This window comes from Lissotriton helveticus, chromosome 7 (assembly GCF_964261635.1).
Source record: "Lissotriton helveticus chromosome 7, aLisHel1.1, whole genome shotgun sequence".
In the NCBI taxonomy this organism is placed as follows: Eukaryota; Metazoa; Chordata; class Amphibia; order Caudata; family Salamandridae; genus Lissotriton; species Lissotriton helveticus.
Window position 1 is genome coordinate 767,082,116 of NC_136068.1, and position 16,552 is coordinate 767,098,667.

The 16,552-nt window shown below is 37.5% G+C and overlaps 1 protein-coding gene across 5 annotated transcripts in view; it reads left to right on the top strand.

The window, feature by feature from the left end:
• RAPGEF6 (Rap guanine nucleotide exchange factor 6) overlaps window positions 1-3,398 on the top strand; it is an 885,786-nt gene extending 882,388 nt beyond the window's left edge. For 3 of the 5 annotated variants that reach the window (XM_078653136.1, XM_078653139.1, XM_078653138.1), the window contains one exon: window positions 1,734-1,905. In XM_078653136.1, coding sequence (XP_078509262.1) covers window positions 1,734-1,759 — 26 coding nt within the window. In that variant the 3' untranslated portion in view covers window positions 1,760-1,905. Of the gene's footprint in view, window positions 1-1,733 lie in introns of all 5 variants that reach the window. The other 2 variants (XM_078653140.1, XM_078653141.1) reach the window with 1 other exon arrangement.
• The last annotated feature ends 13,154 nt before the right edge of the window (window positions 3,399-16,552 follow it).

Sequence of the window (16,552 nt, forward strand, 5' to 3'; positions counted from 1 at the left end):
TCACAAATGTTGTTTAGTATCCATGTTTGAACAAGCTTGTTCTCTTCCACCTTAACTCCACTGCAGGGCAGTGCATCGCATTCATCTCCCATCTGACACAATTTTGTTCCAAATACCTAAATATTTGCGCTATAAAAATGATTGAAGAAAAAAGATCGAGCGAGTACACATGTAAAAAATCTAGTGCTGATGCATATGATGAGAAAAATGCTGTCTTTAACAGTTTCTTCTCAGCGAAAGGCCAGCATTACTAGCATTTTCTCCAAATATAATGAGAATTGTGTATGAGTTTTTCTTATAGGTTCTGAAAACCTAAAACTCGCCATTCGTAGCCTGTTTAACACCGATTTCAAACCAGAAGCCTGCAAATTACACCTCTAGAAGGGGCCTGTTCAGGAGTATACCTATTGTTACGGTGAACATTACTTTCTGAAGACAGAAACTGAAATTAGTGGATAGCCGCATTTTTCTCGCTTTAGAAATGTGAAGAACAGATAACCTGCTAATGTGATAAAGCCCACTTAAACATATAGAAAATTATGAAATTGTGCCTCTTTTTCTGTTAATAAAATATACCCAACTGGTTGAGCTTCCTTTTCTAATACCAGCCTTTCATATTAGGTAAAATTATGACCCTCCTTTAAATAAATTCTTCAGTGCAAGATTAGTGCACTGGAACTAGCGCAAAACCTGCTTTGCTTTCAAATGTGAAATCTCTCAGTTTGCAGTTCTTAGATGGTCCTGAGATTATTTAGCAAACTGAGTTGAGCCCTTTCTGAAATGTCTTGGACTGGTTCTCCGTCTGCCTTAACTCATTTGCTTGTAGGCGGTAGCCCTTTAGTCGTATTTTTGAGAAACTGATGTCTAAAGGAGCACCCAAATGCACTATTTCATCATCCCACTTGTAAAATGTGCATGAGAAACCGAGTAATGTGGTTGCCACAAGAAGTAGCATTGCCCTCTATATACTGTCTTGCTTTAACATGACTAGATCATGCATTTCTGTTTCCTGGATTGTTTCATTTTTTAGAATCTGAAATATATTGACCAGCCTGACAGTGGCCATTGGAGTTAAGTATTGTGTGTTAGATAATACCTACCATGTGATCATTCATAACTTATCAACCTCCACCCGCTCTATCATGAATTCTTACATCTTCACTTCACACCGCTTCCGACATTTCAAGGATTTTTTCTTTTTGGCAAAGCCCACAAACTGAAATGCGATTCTGTTTGTCCCACTATATTAGTCTGTTTCAAATGAGAAACACTGGTCTTGAGCATGTTTTTCCCTAATCTTTCTGGAATATTTGTAAAAGTGTTCCAATAATAAGCACTGTTTTTTCAGTTCTGATAATATTTTGCACTTCTCTTTAAAGCAAAAATTAACATAACTGTCCAGAAAAATATGTATGCCTGCTATACACAGGATACAGTTTGCAAGTCCAGGTGCACTTTTTCTATTGATGCCTCGTTACAAATAGACAGTTTTCTTCTTGGGGAACTTTCTGAAGTGTCATTTTCAATTAATCAAGATGTTTAAGTGGTGGCGGGTTGTTTGGTCTCTCTAATTTGAAAGTAATTCTTTTAATAATCTGATATTGCAAGTGTCTCTTTTCCTAGAGTTTGCCCATTAGTGCACGAAGGGAATGAGGGGCATTGACTTGAATTGATGTTGCAGAGCATTTTTTGTGTTTGACCCGCTCATTTGTCTCTATTCTTATGCTTTACAGACGATGAACAAGTTTCAGCAGTTTAACTGTTGGCAAAGTATTACGCTTTAAACACCATTCAAGATCACGTGGACCTGAGAAGGAAGACCAATGTTGTTTAACTGTTGGCTAGCGCTGACAGCCTGCTGCTACTAATCTCCAAAAAGAAGTGTTCTTACCAGTCTTGCGAACATTAGGATGGGCTGGGAAAGTTCCATTTTTAATTTTAACTGGCATAAAATTGCAAAGCTTGTCATTGCCAACAAAAGGATCTACTCGTAACGATGATGTACAGAACCTTGTATCCAAGGACCACTAGAACATTTGTATCGAAGCAAGTGTCATCAAAGGGACCAGTCTTGGTGTCTTGGAACCACAAACCGCCAGTTGTCAAGAACCACTTGAAGCTTGGGAGCTTTTTAATGTCCAGACCTATATACAGCCCCTTTAGTAGATGTTCCCCTACATGTATTTTCTAAACTATTTCTAAAATGTAAGTTTATTTTATGTACAAATATGAAAAATCGGGTTTCTGCACAAACCACAATCCTGATGTAGTAATTTATTAAGGAGCTGTTAATGTAGATTTTGTTTCCAGTACATACTCTGGTTGGCTAATGCTTATATAAGTATAAAGAGATTTTTTTTGCAGGCATAGCATGTAGTGGTGATGTCATTTTGGAATATGTCATGTTTATGATCCCATGATGAAAATTAGCACTTAAAAATAGACCAGGAGCTATGAAAAAATTCATCCCAAATATTAGAAACATAGAAAATGTAACCTTAACGGTCAACGTTCCAATTTTAGTATTTAATTGCATAATCCCAAGTAAGCTACATTTGAGTCAGCCCCCACAAACACATATTAATGAATTGGACTTTTTGAGCGCTACGCAAAGCTGAAGATGATGATATGAGTAAGTCATTTTGTATCAGGACTGGTAACCAATGTTTGTTTTATGGGTCGTGATGAACCATGAAGTACAATGGTGTATTGTGGATATAAAGAAAATGAAGTGCTTGAAATGATGGGAGATGCAGCCTACATTAAATAGTTCATTCTCGTGTCTTGATGCAAATCTAGGTCTTCAGTGCACATTGCATGTTCAAAGATATGTACAAAGTACAGTATCTTTTAATTGTAGGACAAATGTCGATGGTGTATAGCTTCCTTGCTTTAAATTTGCTTGGCCAACCAGAGTAAACACTCTAATTGATATGTGGATTGAACTGGAAATACTTACTGTATTTGTCTTTCTGTCCGAGCACAACAATGGCAAGGCTTTTTTTTGGACTGCTACAGTTGGACTTGAAAGTTGAGGCAACATTTGTAACATTATTTCATTTAAAATGAAAGTTTACAAGTAACGCTCGAAGGAAAGGCGTTTTTTATACACAATCTTAATCCAAAATGTCCCATTTTCTGCATTGTTTGCATTTCTCGTCTCAGATTCCATTATTTTCGCTCTATTGTACCTTTCTAGGTGTGAAATTGCTCTAACAGAAACAAATTCAAATCTGTTAATGTGCACAAACTGGAATGGTCGATTTCTGGGTGATTAATATGGAATCATGTTAAATCCAGTGGATGCATTGTTTATATTTATAATATTTGTGAGCTTGTATAATTTAAACAGATTACTACATATTTATTTTCTGGTAAAAACGAGTCTTGTGATATTATTTTGTGTTGTCTGCATTATTTTGTGTGCCATATCATGTCTAAATCATTTTCCAGCCATAAGCTTCTTGAGTGCAATCAGACTTAAAGTTGCCTTGTTTGTTAAATTTGTAGAATTATTTCTTTCAGTGTAAAACACTGTAAGAATTGCTGCTTGGCAAATGTATTTTTGTTTTGTTAGTCGTAAGTCAGTCAAAACTTTCTTTGGTGATTTTGTTAGATTTCCCAGAGGAAATTTTGATGCACCATTCACCAAAATACTAACTTGATAAAAGTATAGTAGATAAAATATTAGTATTTGACTTGAAGTTTGGTTTTATTGGCTTGCCTGTCCTTTTCAGCTAGATTTCCTTTATCCCAGACATTCAATTAGATGAATGTATTTTTCATCATATTAGTAGGAAATAGACATTTACAAAAACGAAATATGAAAGGGACATTTGTATTTTTTCCCCAGTATGTTATAGTAATGTTTTGCAAAGAACAAAAGAATACATGCTCTTTTTTACCTGGAGCATTCTCATTTCAGTGTTTTTTTATTCCCCAGTCATTACATAATGTTACAAAGCAAACACAGTTATCCAACAAACCATGATCCAGCCGAATTAGCATTACGCCCCTCAATTTTAGAATATGCATCTAAAGAGAAGTCATGGGGGAGGGGAGAATATCTTCCTTAAAGAAAGGCCCTTGAACACCAGAATCTGTAGTTTCCATTTAGTTTATTATCACATGAAATGCACTATATGAAATGTAAATTAATGCAGCTAGCAGTGAATGAGTTAGTTTGTTATTGTGCATCATATACACATCATTGATGGAGTGTCAAGGGTTATTTTAGTATAGTGTGAACAACAAGGACCCCCTGATCAGAAATAGTAATTCCTAGGACAGGGAAATAGACTGTGTGTAATACTTTAGCATTCATAGCAAACAGAAGGGAAGGATGTTGCAAGAAGGAACCTACAAATTTATTTCTGTAAAAAAACTATTCTTTTTAATAAATGTTCATGTTAAAATCATAAATCATACATATCAAGATTACATAAACAATAACAAGAAACAATTTACACAATACTAATAAAAATTAATCGTTCAATATTAAAAAGGGGGGGGTGGCGATCAATACTTTCGACGCGCGTTTCGGCGTTTAGAAAAACGCCTTCTTCAGGAGCCACTAATTGTTTTATTAAAGTTTCGTAACACTGGCTAGAACCAACTTCTATTTCTTTATCAGTCCTTAATTCAGTGGTGTAAGGGATGCGGTAGTTAATGACAAAAAGATTATGCTGTTGGTTATAATCAAGGCTAGACGGTTCCAATCGTCGCACATAAGGACCAAGAAACCACACTTCTAATCCAGGATACGGTATCGTTTTATAGACTTTCACTTGATATCTAGGTGTGATATAGAAGCAATCTCTCTACTGCAAATGTGGGAAAGCTTGATGCCGGCGTCCTGCGTGAGCATGTGTTATCCGACTATATATTACGGTTATCCTGCAAACAGAAAGAGGGATTTCGTTTCAATGTGGCATTCAATTAAAACCAAAGCGCTCTCCTATTCCACTTGCCTCACGTCTGATATATGTGAGTGTAGGTGTTACAATCAGGCCAAACAACCGCACGAAAAATATTCGTGTCAGGGAGGACTGAAATCTTCAAACCCAGGAAATCGTTCTCCCGTGTCTATCTCTCGCTCAGCATATTTCGATAAAAGCTGATTATGAAGATTTCACGGCGCTGCAGAAGATGACTGCCGGCGTTCCGCGGCTGTTAGGGCAAGGGTTATTTTAGTGACACAGTAAATCTATTTAAGAAGAATTTAGTTTTTATGCACATATGTAAAGAAACATTTTAGTATTACTACAACTTTTTAAATGTTCTCTATTATGGGTATAACTTGGCTTAGAACTTGTGGTAATAGAATTCATCTCTTAAGTGTCATCACACAAGGCATGAAACTGGAACATACTCCATCAGAATATCTTCAGAAATATTTTTCATCCTGCATTTCTTTTTCTGAGCAAATTTGCAGATACTGTTCTGAATAATTCTTGTCCATTGGTTTAAGTGCTCGAATGCGAGTCCGCAAACATTTCAAATACCTGTGTGCTTTTTACAGCACATTTTAGATGCTAAAGGGTGTTTTTCTTATTGGAACTTGTATAAATTCACAATCTACTTCTAGCATATTTGTGAGTGCTGCTGCTTCATTATTTGTTGATAACCTCAAACATCAAGACATTCATCCTCACAAATAAATGGCATGGTCAGACATAGAGTGAGAACTTCAAAAGAAAGATTAATTAAAAGAATATTTTAAAGTGAAACTGCTACAGTTGCATATGTGTCAGCCTTCTAAAGCAGGGCCCTGGTTGATCTGAGGCTTGCCATATTTTCACCATATCTACGTATGAGAAATTCACATACCATTATTTAATCTGAATGGTACTCATTTACTTAGTTGGTATGCTGAAAGTCTGGTATTAATCTCTGGGGCATAAATTAGACCCCACTGCCTTAAATCCAAATTCATGTTTACATTCTGAACATGCTTAAATTATAAAGTACAGTTTGATACTTTTTCTTGCATGTTCCTATGCATGAATGGGCAGTTCGTAAAATGATCACATTACATTAAACTGTACAAATGAGGAGAAAAGATGTTCAAATGGTGAGCACTTATTCACTGTGCAGAAGTGATGGTTGTGTTTTTAATGATAGTGGCCATGATATGGAGATATTGTGGATAACAATTCTGACTGCAAGCAGACTATTGGAAAAGGAAATTCGATGGGCCATGCAGGGGTATGGGTAAATTTGATAGGCTACTCAGTGAAGCCACTTTATTGTTTGGCAAAGGAGAGAACACTTGCTGTCCTTAAAACCTGCATATAAACAATGGTGCAGGTAGCACTTGGTTGTGAGGGGCGGGGGAGTAAGTTACCACAATCATACACCTCTTATTCCCACTTAAATACAAGATGATCATATTGTATTTAATGTATCCCCCTACTCAATTCTGAAATTGTATGTAGGATGCATTAGCATCATCCTTATAGGGTAATCTGGCTATATATATAGGACATTAGGTTTGGAAAAGTAGCTGCTTTTGGTATTTCCTTAACTTGCACTAGACATGTGTTCCTGTTGGACACTTAATTTAAAATAATTTTTACTTGTCTTGTAAAGCTGTCTTGGCATCTTAACATCTGCAGGCTTTTGAATACAAATGCAGCTACAAGTCTCAAAAATGGACTCTAAATTATACTATTCCTGTACGGATCAGTCTTCTCTTTGAGATAGCATTTGAATGGCACTGACTGTAGCCATCTAATTTTCATGCTTGTTGTATTTCCCCCATATGTTCGGTCAACATTATTAGCTGTGCTTTCTGGCTACCTTGTTGGGGTTGAAGTTTAGTACACATTGGAGAAAAATAGGTGTTAAAGACATGACATGCGGATTTTAGTTTGATTGATCATCAAGATGTTCAGGAGTGTTAGGAGTCGTTTCAGATGGATAATTTAATATGACTTAGCCAGTGTGTTTTCAAATAATTGGATCAATGGCAATAGCTGGGTCGTGCATTGCCATGTTTTTGTTATCCCTGGGATACTCTGGAATATGACTGATATGCTGGTTGACTACTTAACTGGAATTAACGTGAACCCCACATGAAGAGAATTATTCAAGACTATTTGCATGGTTCAGCCATGGAGGACTATGTTCCCTAATCAACAATAATTATTTAGTATTTTAAACCAGTTTCTTTCAATAGTAAATGATTGGTAAAGCAAAGCTGGACGTTCCTGCTGCTTTTTGCTGGGCAATAACCACTCCAGGTACAACTGGTAAACCTCTTTGACCGAGGAAAATAATATTCTTTCTGATGGTTAAAACTGTTCATAGCTACACCATGAAAACTACTTTCAAAGCCTTTTCAGAAGTTCAAAATGTTTTATTGAAATACCACGAGTAAAGGTTTTAATCGAATTGCATTCTGGTTAATTTAATAGCAGAGGAAAGTCTCACACTGGTTTAGACTGCAGTGGCTATGCAAGTATAAGGGAACACACTTAAGGTGATACCATTCAACCATTTACATCTTCTTTTATGCTTGTGAATGAACTAGTAGTGGTTGCTGATTTTCTGCTACATCAAAGCATACAGATTTAATCCTATATTGCTCAAGGTACTCTCTTAGTAAAATTCTTGACTTCTTTTGAAACAACACTGTCTCGTCTGCATAGGCAGGGGTTTGCAATTCGTTTTTCGAAGTTCTCTCTGATGCCTGCAAGAGCAATTCAGCCAAACCAGTGAGTAATCAATGTTTCTGGGGTGCTATTGCCACATGCAAAGAGTCTGTTAAATTAAGTGTACAATGTTTCTTTTATGCCTGGAAACTCTACTTCAGCCAACTATTGTTTTGAGACTTTTAGGACTTCCAGCTTTGTACACTTTACTTGTTCCACTTCCTATGCTGTGGACGTGGCCAACTTAAATGACCATTGAGTGCTCGGTTGTCTTAACTTAAAAAAAAAAACAATACTCCGTTGTTAGGTGCAAATAGTTTGTTTCTGAGTAGTGAGCCGACTAACAAAGAACTTTGAGAATACTTTGATCAGACACAAAGTTGGCTTCTCACAGAAATCTGTTTCAGTTCAAAGTTTTTGCATTTTGGATGTTTTTCTGCCTGATAAAAACTAGCACATCTTAGTGCTGACAATACAAATGCTGTACATTTTGTCAACATGTGTATTAATGTTGGTCTGCTCAACTTATGCTTGGAGGAGGAGGCTCTTTTGTGAGACAATTCTTTAAGATAGCATAGTTTTATCTGCCTATCAAGGAATTAAGAATACAAATAAAAGAAGTTGCAGGTGATATTGCATTAAAGGAGTTTTGTCAAACACCACAAAATAAAATCATCTTCAGATTTTCCTAATGCAGTGCCCCTGTCCTTGGGGGATGCACTGTTATTTAGCTAGTTAATCAGCTTGGTTTGGCATTCTACTAATTACATTTACACATGTAATTGATATGAGGATTAAGAAGTACAAAATTCTCAAGTCTGGAAGACCTCATCCGTACCCATTCTCTGTTAGGGGCTTTTGTGAAAACGTCAAATTCTTCCTTTATTCCTGATCATGTAATGAGGGGACCAGGTATTGGATCCAGAATAGAGATGTCTTCAGCAATAGGCCTCTTAAAAGGCTGAGAATTAAAGGTCATGATTTTTCCGGTAGAATTCTGGATTTAATAGTGGGGGTTGCATATCAGAAGGCCAGATGATGGTTGTATTGTGGATGATTAAAGTTACCTCAGTGGTGTAAGTTGAAATGTTTTGGTCTTTTCTTATGCTCAATGTCCAGTATGCTTTTTCATTGGCTAAAGTCAGGTTCAGGCTTCAACTATTAAGTCATATGGCTGCTCTTTACACTTTTAAGTGTTCTCCAGATTAAGATTTATATTTTGAGATGCCCTTTCTTTGTTAGTTACTGAAAATGTTGCTCAGTGTATGCCCCCGGTTCCTTTTTCTCCACGTCAGTTGGACCATACTCTAATGCTGCTTTTTGATTTGCTGTTGAGTTTTTTCTTGAGCATCTATCGAGGAGTTTAAGATGTTGCCTAATAATTCTGCCAGAAGGAGCGACTGAGTTTAAAGTGTTATCAGGATTCTGGCTTTAAGTTTCTTTACACAGGATACGGTAGTGCTTCAGGTATAGCCTTTTTGCTTACTGTTGGAGATTTCTGAATTTCTTAAAAAACAAACGATACAGCGCCTTATATTGAATTTGTTACCTCCCAAGTTCTTCACAACATGAATGCAAAGCCTTGACTCTAAGAGATTTCTGAGTAAATGCATATAATACCAGATGAATATTATCTGAAGATGTAATTCTTTTTAGGACTCTGATATTCCTACAAGGGACCAGCAGTTTCCAAACATACTTTGCTTTTTCAAGAGATACCCAAATTGCAGATGGCACACTCTGCAAACAAGGCATTTCCAAATGGCAAAATTGCTCATTTTACTAAGTAGAAGAGGGCACAATGATATACATTAGTTTTGTCCTCATTTATAAGATGAAAAGAAGCCACTTGGTTATTTCTGCTTACTTTCTAAAATATAATATGGATTTGTACATATCTGAGGAATTTTTAATACCGAACCCCCAAGTATTTCCTCACTTAGTAGACTCTCAAGGTTCTACTTGTAATACCTATTACGTCCACCCTTGGTGGCGTGGAGCAGATCTATTTATCATGAGGTCCATAGTTGAATCTAATCTGCGCTCTGTGTGAGGTGTCCCAGCAATCCTGTCCAGTGGCTATGAATATTTCTGAAGATGAAATTGTTTGAGAAAGTACAGTGTTCATTTCACCTAACAACTTATTGAAGTGGATAATGGATTGTGTTCTTAGGCAGCACAGAGTTCATAATTAATCTTCCCAGAGACGTCAGGGGGGGGTAAAAGTCTTTGCTCCCTGCAACCAGTCGCAGAATCCATTGGATTTTACCTTAACATGTTCTTTGCAATCCAGTGGACCTCACAACTGCATGCACCTCATCGAGGTGCAATATGACTGTTAAACCCATAATTTCAGTAGGGGCCATCTGTATTACAGGTAAGGCATAGATGGGCACACTGCCACTTCCCTATTCCTTTGTTAAGAAAGTAGACAACTTGTGAAGTTACAGAAATGTTGAAGTTAACAGGAGGATACTGGATGTAAGTAAATGAGCTTGTAAAGAGCAACACTCAAATATTATGTTCTGTTGTGGGCACAAAGTTATCCATTCCTAATTCGCACATCCGCAATATCAGTTGTAAATTGGTGTATGTTATATATTGAATTTCAACAAACCCTGATTATTCCCAGCAGAATAACAATGGCCAGAATATGGCAAAAGTGTTAGGTTGCAATAATGTGCTAGGGTCAAATGTACTTAAATTGGTAGGGAACATCATAAGGACCCATTGGTCTCAAAATGTTAGGAAGCACGGGCATACAGAAGGTTTAGTAATAGGCTTTAGAAAAGAAACATTTGTGGCAGCTTTATACATGTAATAACAAAATATTGGGAAACCTCGGCCCCGTTACACCAACATTTGAGTTCTGTGTATACAACACATTTGTTTGATTGCGGAGAGTCAGCTTAGTTTAGCATTGGCCTATGATCAGCACAAATCATTATAGCTTTTACCAAAATGACTTAAAAGGCCTGGTTCACCAATGTTTTCTTAAACATAAATTAATTGTTAAAATCCTGTTGAATACTGTGCCCTTACATTTCTCTCTTCCCTTTCTGTGGTTTCTTTTTTTTAGATCTACTGGTAACATTAATCGGGGGTAATAACCAGTGCAGTTTGTGCTGTCGTAACTTGGAAGGGATGAACTCCTTTTTAGACAACATTTAGTTACCTTTAGGAGCATTAAGATCATTAGTAAATTTCATTACTGCCATATGAGTTGGAAGTAGTATTCATAGTAAATAAAAGAAAATTAGCCTTGTATTTTGTTGCTTATCCCTTCATAAATATCCTTCTAAGGCACAATGTGAAACTTTCCAGAAGGATCTCTGTCATGGGTGCAGGGCCACCCCATAGGAATTGCTTTTAAAGTTTACAAAACAGGATTTCCTGTCAAGCAATATTTGTGTATTAGACTGAAGAACATTTTCTTATAAAATGTTAGTTGAGCTTTGAGTTATGCATGATCTGCTGTCACAAAATCTAGGAACGTAAAAGCAAACAACGATCGCCCCTGATTTGGACCTGGTCGCCTGCAGTTTGACTGCAGAGCCTAGTCCATGAGCTGAAATTACTTATTTTTTTTACTGATTCCTCTTGTATGTCTCTGTGTGGTGTTGCAGGACGACTCCTTGCTAATCTACGCACCTCAAATACCCTGAACATTAATTTATTATTGGATTTCACTCCATTTGCAAGACAGTTTAATTAAAATTTCATTGGAAACACCCATGTTATATCCTCAGTGTTACACGCAAACATAATAATAATAATAATATATTCTGCATTGAATGTCCCATTCGACATGGCCTTGACCAGAACAGAGTGTCGGAGGCATGTTTCGCTCTGTCACTGTGAAGCTCTTCAAATTTAAAGTATATTCTATCAATTTTGGAGGAACTTGCTTAAAGCAGCCCAGTTAACGTTACAGATGAACAATATCTAGTTGGAGGTCCTAAGTCAACATTTTTTTTTAAACTAAACAAATCAGATACTTCTTAACCAGCCTTTTTACGCATGGCACTCTCGGCCTAGAATGCCTCCCCTTTCTACCCCATCTCTTTTCATATTCAGGAAAACCTAAAAATATTCCTTCTGGTACTAATTTAGTGCTTGCCAATATTCCCTTTACACCATTGATGCAATCGACTTTATTTACTGCCCTTAATGGTTACAGGTTAGAGGGCACTATAACAAAATCCTTAAATAATGAAAAGAACTTCAGTCAGAAAATTCATACCACAACGGCTTAACACAGAGTTTGTATTAAGTCGTTCACTCTAGGATCAAAATGAGCTCACAGTGTAAAATGTGTCAACAGGTATCAGGGGTACTTTACTGGTTACTTTCTCAGGAAATGTATTTTCCACTGTACATTGAAGAGGTTGTTTACATTTTATTTATTCACAAAGACATTGAGTCCTTTATGCCATTGCATGGTTTTTAAAATATGTTCCTTGGCCTTTTTGATAAATTGCTTTCTTTCTCATGGTTATTCTCGCTTCATACCATGCCAATAAAAGTTATTGGATCCTCAGTTAAGTTGCACTCACACATTCCGCACACATTTTTAGAGCTATCATTACTGCTAGGGATGTTGATTTTTTGTGTGTGTTTAGATTTCCAAGAATTTAATAGGTTTGTAAATGTTTAAGATGATCAACTGCATCAAAGATTCTGTGTCCTGTATAAGAATTGTTTGTTACTGCTCCTACGTACTACTGTACTATCTAGAACTCCAACAATTAGGCTGTATTATGCTTTGAACTGCAGACACCCAGCCTATATTTCAACATTCTGAACTTCTTCCACAGTACATTTTCCCTTTTCACTGTTGTTGACCTGTCAATGCCAATGTCCTACTGAAGTCTTAGTTTTTCTCCTATTCCATCAGGGTATTTTCCAATTCTTAAATGATCATTCAGTGTCTATAAACAGATTGCAAACTCAGAGCAAAGTAAAGGAGACATTCTTGATCTAGATGAGCAGATCAAAACAGCCAGTTTCTTCGACTGACCAAAATGACAACCCAAGAAAGATTTCTCAAATAGCTGCTACACACAATTCATCTCACTGAGAGTGTTGCAGCACAGAAGTGTTCTGCTTTATTTAGTGTTTTGATTTAACGTACAAGGATAACAACAAACTGATATTATCAGTTTCTTCCCTGTAAACATTTGACATTACAGACATATAGTTATGAAGCCCAAAGCCTTCAAAGCATTCCCAAAGAATTTTGCACAACAAAAGTAATTTTTTATCTCCATTTATAATTTCATTAGCAAAACATACCTCTATTATTTTACACTTTTCATCATAACTTCAAGAAAGGAAGGAGGATTTGACACTGCTCTTACTGTGCCAAACTGCTGCTGCTTTTTTTTTTGCTTTTGCAACTTTTTTCTTTTTCAGATGCATCTATAAAAGTACATAATGTCCACAATGATAATTACAGTCAAAACGCTAATAAGTGTAACTGTTCTTGAAGTGCCAGTAGTAATGTGTGATTCTGCATATTTGCATGAGCGAGCAGATTGTCTGCTTTGTCTTTATTTAAAATTGTAGATATTCTATACAACAATGTGGTCAACTCTATATTTGGGGCATTTTTATCTCACTGCACATATTGCTAACATTTTGGAATTATAATTTGAAGTTGTTTAAATGTTTTAACATAGATGGCGATTTGCCTGTGATACTTTATAGAAAAATATCCTTCATCAGGGTGTATGACTGCAAAACTGAAAATTTGCTTTGTTTCCATCCGTCACATCTACGATTTGCAAGGAGAAGGTGCACACACAGTGAAGCTAATATTTTAATCTTTGCTAAGTGTTTTGTTTATATGTAAATATGTAAATATGACTGTTGAAAAACCACAGTTAGCCAAAAAGGGACACATTCTCTTATGAAAGGCTTAAATACTTGAACTAAAAGTTCATGATTGGCTTTGGTAGTGCATCATATTGTTTCTCTCTCTAATTGTCATAACGTTGGAATGCAGTTTAGCTTGTTCTTATGGAATTCTAAATATGTGAGCTAATTGGCAAACCTGCACAGTTGTGATGATATTCAACTAGCAATTGTACTGCACAAGTGAGTGATTGTAAAGTATTATGTTAACAAGCAACATGTCTCCTATTTTTCGATACACATATGTCTTTTAGAAAGACAACGCCTCTGTCTGCTTTTTGTATTTTTATCAAGTGATTGTAAATATTTGTTATATTTTTGGTTAAGAGAATGTTTAAGAGTCATGTTTATTCTCCAATCTAAAATGTTGTTGGGACAAATAAACAATCTACATAACTATTAAGCATCAAATATTGTATTTGCAATGGTTTTCTGTGGTAGAATAATAACAATCATACGCCCATGTTTGTCTGTTTTCAAGATGTCTTCCATTTATTTGTCCAGATTTGTTTTGTAATTGGGTTTACGTTTGATTCAAACTAGCTCTACTAGTGAAGCTCCCTAAATGAGAGTTGGCTGTTTCTTTTATTTTTAAATATTAAAATGCCTAATTGTCTCCTGCAGATTTTAGAAATATTCGGTCCACAAATTTGGTTGTCATTGCTCTGGTTTGAAATGTTTAGTTCTTTTTTTACTTTTAATCTATATGCTCTCCCACCTGCTGCCCGGTAAAGGGTCTGCGATTTTGTCTTGGAATATAGTGCTAAACAACAAGCAAGTTGTTGCAAAATGTCTGTAAACTTCAGATGCACTCACGATTTTGTAGATTGCTACTCCTACCCTTCATCAGCTTTTTAGGTACCCAGCATCTAACTGAGTGACCAGAAACGTATCCAGTTGGTAAAACAGAGCTTGGTAGCATACAAGGGCACACTGGGTGTATGAGCACACTTGGAGTTAACCTTTTGCCCTTTTATGTGTGGACTTGAACAAGATTCGCTTGTGCTCAGTGGCCTCTTACACTGGGCCTTAGCACCATTATTTCTCACAGATGTGTGGTTTTTACATTTCTCCAGCTCAGACAGCTTGTGAGGCCATGCTGTAGCTGGAAGCCATGTAAATAGTTTAATTTATGATTTGTATTATTCTAATCTGAATGTAGTCTGTCTCCTGTCTGGAGAACAATCCCCATGTGCATGCCTATGCCCTATTCACCACTATTTTTGTGGGATTTCTTAAGAATTACCTGGCCTACATACAGAGTGAGGATTGCCCTTCCCAGAGAGGACATTGGAGTTTATCCTTATGAAGAGGAAACAAGAGATAGATAAAAGATCTTGGTTACTGGGTGTGGCTCCAAGCATTTATGTCAGTAAGGCACCATACTCTGTGACTCTCCATGTGCAGATCACTCACTTGCATTTCATAAAGTGGTGTGAGAAACTCTGGAAGGTGAAGTGCACTGGTTGCATGCCCACTCTTAATACCTCATAGCCGGTTCTAGCCGGATGTAATTGTCGTAGGAGGGGTACCAAGTAACCAGAGCTGAGGGACCCGCTCGAACCAGACCCTAATGCTCCAGAGGTTGTGTTGCAATGGTGAGGCAAGCCCTCTCCACCCCCTAGCTGGGTGCAAGATGGACCAAGTGTCCGTTTCTGTAACTCAAGGAGGTTGTACTAGGGAGTACAGTCAGTCTCCCCCCTCTGTTACAGTATAAGCCTGACAGAATCAGTCTTTCTTTACTACTTTCCTACTTCCTGCGGTTGAATGTTACTTATGCTTGGTGCAACGTGTCATTGAGAAGGGTATGGTTGTAGAGTCTTTGTGGGACAAGCCCCCTAGTTAAAAAACAAAATGAGAACTGCTTCCACCAATATTTGGGCCCCTTTTCAGTCTACCCCAAAGCATAGGAGCACAGGATGCAAAGGAGGTGCCTGTTCCTGCTGATTCCATCCTCGGCAAAAGACACACAGATGATGGACGTAATGCAGAGCAAACCAAACATTCTCCCCCAGTCAATAGATCTGGGTTAAATCCATCGTTCCTTTGCTCACCATGCCACCCCATGACTGGGTCTAAACTGGGGTGGCATAGTGAGCAAAAGAACGATGGATTTAACCCAGATTTCTTGACTGGGGTGAATGTTTGATTTGCTCTGGATTCTGTCCATCATCTGTGTGACTTTTGCTTTCTCGCCCTAAGTGCCCTGGGTATGCCCAGACGTGGTCCCAGGCTCACTGTGCCACTGGATTCAAGCTAGCCTGGCTGATAAGGATTGATGCCCCGAAACCAGTCCCAGGATGCTTGCTTCTGTTACAGGGAGGACCTGGCTTGGCAGTTATGGCATGACTTTTCCCATGAGGCACAGAGTCAAGACAGATTTGCATATGGCTGGGGCTAAACTGGGGTGGCATGGTGAGCAAAAGAACGATGGATTTAACCCAGATCTTTCGACTGAGGGTGAATGTTTGATTTACTCTGCATTCGGTCCATCATCCCTGTGTCTTTTGCTGACTCTATCCTGGGGTCAGCCATAAGCAGCAGTCTTGTTGTGAGATTGCTATGCCAATGTAAGTACACTGTGTCAGTGATGACCTGATATTGCAATTTTCCCTGCCACTCTACAACCTTGGAATGGCATGACCTCGCAGTGGAATCCCCACTCAAGCATCTTTAGGGTCATGAATGGTGTCCGCATTCCATCTTTATAGAACTACTTTGCTTTAGTATACAACCCCGGCTAGAATACTCTTAGAAAACATGGATGGGACACATCGATCATTAAAAAGAAAATCGAAGAGGTCAATATTGAGCTGGATTCTTTTAGCAAATATTCAATCAAGAAGAAAACTTGTTAAGGAAAGGTATTGGGTTTTTCACACAGGAACACGTTTATCCATTCCTTGTGGAGAATTATTACTCCACAGAAAGAGGGGGGGGGTACATGCACAGGACCGTCAGACAAGAGAGTCCTTAACTTT